The sequence below is a fragment of the Solanum lycopersicum genome, chromosome 8 (genome assembly GCF_036512215.1).
Source record: "Solanum lycopersicum chromosome 8, SLM_r2.1".
Lineage (NCBI taxonomy): Eukaryota > Viridiplantae > Streptophyta > Magnoliopsida > Solanales > Solanaceae > Solanum > Solanum lycopersicum.
Genome location: NC_090807.1, coordinates 57,992,601 through 58,003,083, shown reverse-complemented (window position 1 = coordinate 58,003,083; position 10,483 = coordinate 57,992,601). Strand labels below are relative to the sequence as shown.

The 10,483-nt window shown below is 32.4% G+C and overlaps 1 protein-coding gene, 1 long non-coding RNA gene and 1 other non-coding gene across 11 annotated transcripts; 1 reads left to right on the top strand and 2 right to left on the bottom strand.

Annotated features, from left to right (window-relative positions):
• Positions 1-886: 886 nt before the first annotated feature.
• On the top strand, positions 887-6,178 carry LOC104648855 (uncharacterized). Of its 9 annotated transcripts, none has more exons than XR_011211209.1 (3): positions 1,336-4,337; positions 4,646-4,787; positions 4,928-6,178. XR_011211209.1 is itself a non-coding variant. In XM_026032326.2 (3 exons), exons 1-3 carry the CDS (start codon positions 3,363-3,365, stop codon positions 5,019-5,021), a joined length of 273 nt encoding a protein of 90 aa, XP_025888111.1. In that variant the 5' UTR covers positions 3,262-3,362; the 3' UTR covers positions 5,022-6,178. The 9 variants fall into 9 exon arrangements, 2 of the variants coding, with proteins under 2 accessions (XP_025888111.1, XP_025888110.1); XR_003247659.2 differs by having other exon boundaries at positions 4,646-4,806; XR_003247660.2 differs by having other exon boundaries at positions 4,613-4,787.
• Positions 3,093-8,320, bottom strand: LOC138337789 (uncharacterized). Its single transcript, XR_011211212.1, has 2 exons — positions 7,991-8,320; positions 3,093-7,851 (listed from the first exon to the last, which is right to left on the bottom strand). It is a non-coding gene; the product is annotated as an uncharacterized lncRNA (long non-coding RNA).
• On the bottom strand, positions 8,059-8,202 carry MIR1919b (microRNA MIR1919b). The gene has a single exon (NR_107982.1). It is a non-coding gene; the product is annotated as a microRNA MIR1919b (primary transcript).
• Positions 8,321-10,483: the final 2,163 nt, after the last annotated feature.

The window sequence follows — 10,483 nt, the reverse complement described above, 5'->3', positions numbered from 1 at the left end:
TTTGAGTTACTAATTTTCATGTCTTTTTGTAGTAACTAATTTTGATGTCTTCTTCTAATAGTGTCTAATTTTCATGTCTTCTTGTAGTGTCTAACTTTTATGTCTTCTTGTAGTGACTAATTTTCATGTCTTTTTTTTTTCAAACTTTATTTTCTGCCTCTTCTTCACATGGCCCTTCAAAAATGATGAATTAGTCTAATCTAGTCTGTTAAATTTAGTACTAAAAAGTATTAGTTATATCTCTATTAGTTAGGTTGAGATTTTCTTTATATAGTGTTTAGATTACACTTTGTTTATATCATTATTACTCATTATTTTAATAATATGCATGACATAGTTTAGAAAAAATATATTTATACCCTCCGCAATATTTATGATGAGAATGATTTTGAGAGGCCATTATGTCTTAAATTATACTAATATATATATATATATATAATAAAATCATTTGTATTACTAATATCATAAATTTTTATCGTACACATTAAAGTTTATACATAAATTTAAAAATATTAATTAAGATATGAATAATACATAAAGTTAATATAAAACAAAAAAATGTATGGTGCTTATGAAGGGGTTTGAACCAAGAACAACTTAATTCAAATGAATAATATATTTTATCACAATATTAAAAGTATAACTCTTGTTAATATTGTTCAACTTTAAACACAGATCATCAATGAGATACGTAGAATTTCTCATCAACGGTATCACCTTTTAAAATGAGAATCGGTATATATATATCTTAAAATATTTACAACTCTTTTTTTGGAGTTATCTTTTTTTTTTTAATAAAATCATTAAAAATAATAAGTACTACTAATGTGAGAAAGAAGGAACAAAAACCACATAGGAATAATTGTATTAAAATGATGTTATACAAGTTTGAACACATGATCTAAGCTGTTGCACTTATTAAAGAAAAAAGCTTAAAAAATAAATTAAGATCTATAGTTTGCTATAATTACCACTCGCAACTAATATTATACATTAATTATGTGGGCTGACTTCGAGTTTGTATAATTAGTCATGTTCGTATATTTATAATTCGTCAGGATATACAAATAAATATATATTTAGCCTATATGCATATACAATTCATTTCTCTCTCACTCTCTACCCTCTCTCGCTCAGATCTCTCCTCCCTCTCCAAATCTCGCTCGCCTCTCTCCTCCCTCCCTCAATCTCGCTTGCCATTTATACAAATATATATGTATATATACATTTATATACAATTATATACATATATAATTCACCTCTCTCCCACTCTCTTCCCTCTCTCACTCGCCTCTCTCCTCCCTCTCCCAATCTCTCTTGTCATATATACTTACATATGTATATTATACAATTATCTAACTAATATACATATACAATTCATCTTTCTCCCACTCTTTCCCTCTCTCTCTCGCCTCTCTCCTCTCTCTCTTAGTCTCGCTGGTCTTTCCTCCATTCATAACATGTAGCTACAAATTGTAATTAGTCAAACTATAGCTATGGAGAGTAATTAATTATTTTCAAATGGCTATATGTGAAAGTTTCCCTATAAACAAATACCACTTTCTAGTTTTTCCCTTTTAGATATTCTCAAATTACGCATTAAAATTTAGATTATTTAATGTAAAATTATAAATATGAGCAATTAATCCTCTGAAATCATCACCTAGAAGATAGTAATAAGGGGCAATCCAAGAAAAAAATAAGAAATTTTCGCATATAACCAGTCAAAAAATAACTAAATTATGATTCATAAATATGATTTGTTACTTATGATTCGTAGCTACATGTTAGAGGGAGGAGAGAGACAAGCGAGAGAAGACAAATAATGAAGAGAGGCGAATTGTATCTGTATATCTATCAAATAATTATATACATATTTAATTGATATACATATGTATCTATATATTTGGCAAGGAAGATTGTGAGAGGGAGGATAAAGACAACCGAGATTGGGAGATGGAGGAAAGAGGTAGGTTTAATTGAGAAAGAGATGAGATAGGCGAACGAGAAAGGACATAGAGTGGAGAAAGGTTAATTGCATTTGTATATTTGTTATATAATTTTTTGTGTGTGTGCGCGTGCGTGTGTATAAAAGAAGATACGCGACGTAATTACAACTAAAATTAAGTCTCGAGTCGTAATTCATTCATACTATAGTATATTAGATATGAAACACAAAAAAGAGATAATTTAGATGCGGTTTCAACACTTACCTCATTAAATAATCAAGGAAGAATGACCTAGGAGACCCTTATACTTGACTCTGTTTGTAGTTGGACCCTTATACTTGCAATTTATCAACTAAACCATAAACTAACTAAAACACAATATTTTAAAGGTTTCAATCATCTGCGGCCCCTCAAAGTTGTTCGCATAATTCAATTAGATATCTTAACTAGGACTATTACCTATTTAGTACTTTTATCTATCCAAAACTTCTTCCTATTAGACCTTTTTTTTTTTTTTATAATCTAGTAAAAAAGGTAAAGTGTATGTCATACACTTGCTATGATATGATAAAATAACTAATTAAAAGATGACATGTGTCACTTGACCCCAATAACTATAGATTTTTGTTAGGTTAAAAGAATGAAAATTATTTCAATTTTTTATATATATGTGTATCTTAATATAAAAATAAATGAAATGACAATCAATTTTACCACCCTATCCCAACCCCTTTTCTTCATCATTTTTTTCTCATCAATTATTTTTTTTCAAACCACAAAAATCTTCACTACAAATTACTTGTAGATTCGACTTTTTTTTTTAAAAAAAAATATTTTTTATTCTTAATACGTAGAAAGACAGATATTCAAAGAGATTAATAAAATAGTAATGTTTGTGAATGGTTGCTCATCCGAAAATTGATTGCAAAGAAAAATCTAGAGGACCCAAATTAGAATTATAAAAAATTATTCTTCATTCCTAATACATGATAGAGAAAAAGCTGGTACAAAAATGATGAATAAAACTTCTTTTGCCATATCAATATTTTGTGTTTAATAGATAATAAATAGTCAAACGTTGAAAATATCTAAATGCAATATGCAACAACTTTAAAAGACGGTGAATGACTTGAGTCTATTTTTGAATCATTTTCTCATCCTATGTGTGTGATACACTCGTTTAATTCTACATACAAACGGAGGCAAACTATAAGCGCCCTTTAGAAAATATTCTTTACCGTCTTCTTTATAATGAGTTCACGAATCCTCTGTTTTCTGTGATGTTCAGATCTTCCATGTTCCTATCACAGATGACTTTAGCTCTTCTATTGAACAATCCTTTCTCAAATCTAACAATAAATCCAACTTTTTTCTTCTTGTTGGAGGGGTTTAATGTAGAAATGCGACAGGATAATGGAGGATCTACCTATTAAAGGCGTTTTCATGTCAAGTTCGTAGCAAAATCTCAACGAAGTAGCAAAGTTGACATTTCATTACTATTATTACTCTATTCTATTGTGTATTTTCCGCTTTCAGCCTTTGCCTGTAGAATTTAACATAAGTTACTATTTCTTTGTTGAGATAATTAAAATATATTAGCAGTGTATGTGTTGGAGTTCAAGAAGTTATGTGGTTTCTCAAAAAAAAAAAATTAAAAAAAAGAAAAGATCTACTCTATTTTATTGTGTATTTCTCTGAATGTTTGTTCAAGTATGATGGACATTCAGATGCTCTTGTAGGACACCAGATTCACTCGCTGCTTAACTGGGATATCTATGTGTACACATGAATCTCCATAGGTTATTAATTAACTGTCTAATATTTTGTGTAAGACAAAGATAAAGAGTTAACAGTATTAGAATCTTTATCTTCTAAAAGAAGAAGAGAGGGGTTATAAAATCAGAATATATTGCCTTCCACTCGGGTACAGCTTAGTTAGGTGAAGACTAATTGAAAATTATTTAGTTAGGTGGCTCAGTTAAAAGAATGTCTACACACCTACTTCTTATATATATATTATCTACAATCAAGTTTTTGACTTGTTTCACCAACTGCCTTCTAGACTACAAACCCTTTCTCTATGCAAATATTTTGCAAGTGTTCTTTTGAAGATATCTTATGATCCTCTTGGACCTTGGTTGTTACATAAAGAATCAAGCTGCAAAGTACCTGCCAATATAAAGTCATGATATACACCTAAGCATATATCAATGGTCCATCTTACTAAAACATATAGAACATTGTTCATAGGTAGATCTCTTCATATGGTTCTGAAGGCTATTCTTCTTTCTCTAATTTGTCTTCTTTGACTATTAGTTCATTTTTCGTCCACCAAAGACCTCTTAGACAGTTGAAGAATATTACAAGATTATAATCCTCAAAACAAAGGTAAGTTCTACTAGACTACTTCAATGAATTTCAATGTTCAAAATAAAAAGAAGTTTATTCATGACTCAAAGCTTCTTACCGAAAAATGATTTTCAATCCAAAAATTCTCAATCCTGTATTAAGGATTGATCCTCTTATCACACCTGGTGGTATTGTTATGATGTGAATGATGACCTACTTAAATGCTCGAATACCTAAAAGTTAGATAGATGTTTTGCTAGTGACTTGGATCGACGTATTTTGACTCTAGTATATTACTGGCCTTCCTTAATCAGAAATATGTCACAAGTGGAAGCCTCCTGTGCCAGGTAGCTTTAAACTGAATACAGATGGGGCTGTGAAAGAAAGCCCCGGACCAGGAGGCCTTGGAGGTGTTATCAGAACCATAGAGGTGACTCGATCATTGGCTTTTATCAGCAAAGAAGCCCATGTTAACTCAATCCTGGCAAGGTTCGTGCGCTAAGACAAGGTGTGCTTATGGCCATTGAATATAAGCTGAACCTAATAGACATCAACACAGACTCCATGGAACTGATCAATATGTTTGAACACGATAATCACCGCTTTACTAACTTAATCTTTGAATACAGGTTATTAATGGAGAAGCTGGGAGCAGCGATGCCAACAGACATATTTCGGGAGCAGAATAAAGTGTCAGACAAGCTTAGCCAGGAAGGTCTCTAGTGCAGTGCTTTCAGAGATCCAACCTTTTTGATAGTTCCTTCAATGGTGGAAGAACACGAAATTGAAGAAGGAGAAATTTATGATGATTCTCACATTAATTTATTGAAAATTCAAAAGGAAGAAAACGAAGTTGAAGGAGAAATATATGACGATTCTCATATAGACTTTGATGCTAAGATTCAAACTGTTTAGTGCAATTATATGAAAGAATTTGAAGGAGCTGTTTCTGCTGAGAATTTGGGGCAAAAAGCTGGTGTTAATGGTTCGTTTTGGCGAGTGATCAACTTGTAACTCAACCACAAATATCTCAAAAACTCCCTACCCCTCTTTCTTCTCACAAACCCATTAGGATTAGGATTAAGTTTCGGTCTTCTGATAATACTGCTGCTCCGAAGAGTCTGAGAAGACACACTGCCCAGAGCTGACTTCTGGGGATAAGCCACAAGTTGTTCCTTTCATTATACAAGGAGATTCGATTTGCTGTTGTACATGTCGGAAGTGGAGGCTTCTGCATATGGTATAAAACCCCATCAATTGACTCAGAGTTGGGCTCTGTACTATGTTAGACTGGCTTCCTGGCATGAATTGTTGTAACATTAGTGAGGACCATACAACAAAAGCTCTACATTTCCTGTACCAAAGTCTCATTCAAAGTAACTTCCAAAATCGTGGTGCTAAGGGTTCGGTTGATGTAAAAGCATATAACGGAAGGGAAGTTTCAGTAAAGAAAAGAAAATCGAGGAAACAAGACTATATAGGTAATCAATTGGGTGAAAGTGATGCCAATGCTTTTGAGAGGAAATTCAGAAAACAGAAGAAGTCTAAGGCGATTCAGACCGAAGAAAAAAAATCCAGTAGAAGCAAGGGTGAAGGGAAATCAAGAAGGAGAGATACAGGATTCAAAGATTCTGCTCATATATAGAGAGAACACAAGACAAACAAGTATAGAGTAAGCATCAGTCTCAAGCAGAATCTGGCATGATCCGCAAACCAGTTTACAAGGCCATTGGATATGGGAAGGTTGCAAGGCCCTACATTGCAATTTAGTAGAGGAATTACTGTATTAGCTGTCATTGGTTCTTTTTTCTTGTTTTCTGTTAAATTTGTTTATATGTTGAAAGTATATGAAAAATAAGCAACTGATTCTGCTTCACAAATTTACTTTATGTACTTTGAAGATTACTTAAAGGCTTCTAATCCCAATTGTATACCCTTAGCTACTATATTAATTAAATATCCCACTTCTAGGAACCAGGAACCTTTCTTTTGAGTATAATTATCTCGTAATATTCTTAACTGTCTAACAGTCTAAGAGGTCTTAAGTGGACGAAATACGAACTAGTAATCAAAGAAGACAAATTAGAGAAAAAAAATTGCCTCGAGAACAATATGAAGAGAAAACCTAAGAATGGTGTTCTGTATGCTTTAGTACGATGCACAAATTGATAAATCCTTAATTGTGTATCATAACTATCTATTGGCAGGTACTTTGCAGCTTGACAAATCCTAGTCATGATTCTGTAGGTAGCAACTAAGGTCCAAGAGGATCATATGATATCTTCAAAAATCACTTGCAAAATATTTGCATAGAGAAAGGTTGATAGTTTAGAGGCAGTTGGTGAAACAAGAAAAGTCAAAAACTTGATTTTACATAATACAAAAACTAGCAAAAACTTGCAAGAACAAACTTTGATGGACTAAGCTAATTGACCTACCTAAATAAATAATTTCCATCAATTTTGAACATTCGCAAGAAAGTACTCATAGCAAGCATTGTGACTCGAGGCTTTACTGGCCATCAGAAACAAGTAGAATATGATAAATCACACCACAAAGGAAGAAAATATCTGGACTTAAAGAGAGAAGATAGCATACCCGTGGTGCAATTACAATAACACAGAAGAGAATTCTCAAGCTCTTCCAGAAAAATTAGATTGAGAATCATGAGGTCTCAAGTAGAAATTCCAGAGGAGGCAAAACCATTTTATAACTTTGACCATAATTAAGATAAGTGGACAGAGTTAGCCATGAGGAGCACGCATGCTGGAGCAGAATGGGAGACAAACTACTCTGATTTTAGAACCTCTTCTCTTTTTTTTGGAGATAAAGATTCTAATACTACAACTCCTATCTTTCTCTTATCACAAAATGTTTGATAGTTAGTCAACCATGCACAATGTTTTTGCAAAACCATGTATCACAGATCCCAGTGAAGCACAGAGTGAACCTGGTATCCTACAAGAGTGTCCATAATACTTAAACAAACATTAAACTAAGAAGCCTCTTCATCAATCAATTTATTTTTCCCTTGCTAATCAAACTGTCTGAACTGATTTCCTTCTAAATTGGTTAATGATAAATATCAAAAATCTATTCTAATCATCAATTGATCCAGTAAATAAAGTTTTTCTTAGGAGATGCCAAATACCTTTGTGCTATAGTCCTAACAAAGCCTATATCAAAAAATAATTTACAAGACGACAGTCAGGATACCATTATATTCTTATACCAAATTCTATTATGGAAATATGAGGCAATTATAACACCTATCCGTCCAGGTATATCACTATCTTTAATCCATCCACCTTCAACTGCAGAGTAAATACTCAAATTTTTCTGTGTATGTATATATACACAAACACGCACACACTCAGAGATTTAAACATACATAACAAGGACAAAATTGGTAGCACATAGCTCAAATGCAAAGAATAATACATCGGCATTGACAAACCTCAAAACTGCTTCAACTCCAACACATCTAGTGCTACACAAAGTTGAACACTGCTATATATTTTCATTTTCTCCCATAAATTGGAATCCAGCGCGTCTGCCACATACGTTTTTACCAACAGCACTCACCCACAATGTGTTTAGCATAATATCAAATTCAATAGCATAGGCTCAAAAGCGGAAGCAAATAATTCTCAATCCAATATGTAGTAGAATAATGGTAATGAAATGTCTACCTGCTCTACTTCTTCGGTTTTGCATTAATCTGGTACGAACTCAAGATGAAAAAGGAAACGCCCAATAAGCCTTTGATAACTCGATCTTCCATTATCCTGTCACAGATGACTCTCGTCCTACCACATAGAATTCAAATTAAAGAAAGTGTGGTTCCATAAATGGGCGAAAGTCATCTGCGACAGGACTACCGGAAGATGTGAACATCAAAGGCGTCGGAGCGATTCGGAGGAACCTGAAAACTTGCCGGAAGAGAATTTGTAGGGTCAGTAAAGACGATTTGTGAGCTACAAGAAATAGAAGAGTAAAACGCACTTTATACTGAATAAAGTAAAAAACAATAACGCCTCTTTTTCTTTCACTTCTTTTGCTTCTCTTTTTCTTTTTGCAACTTCAAATTTCTACTAGCAAGTTTAGATTATGCCAAAGTAGTCATTTTTTATTCCCTAATATTCACGTGAATTAGTGATTGATAAAATTCATAACTAAACAATAATAATTTTTCTTTGTTCATTTCATTTAGATATGGATTTGTGATGAATTGATTAAAATTAGAGGAACTTTCACGTATAGTCACTCAAAAATAGTTTAATTACTCTTCATAGTTACAGTTTGATAATTACAATCTGTAACTACATGTTATAGAGAAGAGACAGGCAAGCGAGACTGGGAGAGAGAGGAGAGAGGGCAAAGAGAGGGGGAGAGGTGCATTGTATATGTATATTGGTTATATAATTGTATATTATACATATGTATTTGTATATATGGCAAGAGAGATTGGGAGAGGGAGGAGAGAGGAGAGAGAGATTGGGAGAGTGGCGGCAATACTGGGAAAGGGAGGAAGAGAAGAACGAGATTGGGAGAGAGACGAGCGAGAGAGGGCAAAGAGTGGGAGAGAGGTAAATTGTTTATGTATATCGGTTAGATAATTGTATATTATAACATGTATTTGTTTATTCTGACTAATTATACAAACTCGAAGTCAGGCCACATAATTAATGTATAATATTAGTCGCGAGTGTTAATTATAGCAAACTATAGCTATGATGAATATTTAAGTAGTATAAGTTTGCTTCACCGCGTAATTGTCCCTTAAAATTACCATAAATTTCATAGCTAATTCCATAATGGGCAACTTTCACATATATCAAACATAAAATTCATATTTGTATGTTATAGCAAAATTTGCATAATTATGTTCTGTATAATTCGCTATACATATACAATTGAAGTGAATTGTATAAAACGAAGTGTATACAACGAGAAAGAGAAAGAGAATTGTATAAAACGAATTGTATAATTATAAGTGTATATGACGATTAAATACAATTTGAATTTGTATAAAATGAGAAAGAGAGAAAAGCAAAAGAGACTTGGGCGAGGAATATACAATTGAATCGAACTGTGTAAAACGAGAAAGAGAGAAATTATATACAATTTGAATTTGTATAAAACGAGAAACAGAGAAAGGCAAAAGAGACTTGGGCAGGCTAGTACTTTTATTGTATAATTATAGGTGTATAGGACAAAAATATATGTACTTGCGTGTGTATATACAATTTTCTCTCACTTTATACAATTAAAAACACAATTTATACAATTCTATTGTATAAAGCGAGAGAGGCAAGCGAGAGAGGGAGAGTGGCGAGCGAGAATATGAGGGAGAAATGGACTGATAAACAGTTTGCTATGGAACACAGATAAATCAAACGGTAACTAGTATATTTATTTTATATTATTAGTTTGTCATTCTATATAATTATTCCTTCAATAATAGGTAAACAATAAAAATTTCATATTAATCTTATTTAGCTACAAATTAGCAATGGATCAACCGAAAATTACTCATAAATTCCATAGCTAACTCTATATTTTCTAATAGTGAATATTCATCTAACAAGGGATGATACAGTGAAATCTTAAGAACATTGGAATGACAATTAGTTAATTGATTTCCTTTCGTACGTATCGTTCAAACTTTATCAAATGTAAGGGAGAAAAGTTATAAGAATTTTAACAATAAGATGTAGTGCAGAAGGAGAAACGAAGTATCAATCTTCGATCCATACATTTTGATGTAAGTTGGAATAAAGATAAGATTAGCGCATGACCATAGTATAAATTATATATAAGATCATAAATCGAATGACTTGAAGCACCTATGTACAATTGAAAAATTAAAACAATAGTGTTATATAGCACATGAACTCCTGTCATAAAAAAGTAGAGAGCCGATATATTATTAATCACTGGACTTTATATAATTGGTAGCATAACATCAATACATAATCTTATTATAAACATCTGAGCTTCTAGTACTTGGATGATGAGTATTAGAACCTAAAGATAAGTAAATTAAAAATCGGAGATAGTACCAACCACTCGTGAGAGGAGTTAGGTTTCTGTATGTTGTACCATAAGCTATAACGTAGAGAACATAATATTTTTCATGGAAAGTTTCCTTTTCTCAAACGATATAAAAACCACGACCTATG

Bases quoted from the DNA above. Each gene is read 5' to 3' on its own strand.
- LOC104648855 (XM_026032325.2), top strand. From the start codon at position 3,363: ATGGAGGATCTACCTATTAAAGGCGTTTTCATGTCAA. The intron at 3,400-4,612 runs GTTCGTAGCAAA...TTCCTTAATCAG, and splicing joins TAAAGGCGTTTTCATGTCAA to AAATATGTCACAAGTGGAAG. The intron at 4,788-4,927 runs GTTCGTGCGCTA...CTTTGAATACAG, and splicing joins GTTAACTCAATCCTGGCAAG to GTTATTAATGGAGAAGCTGG.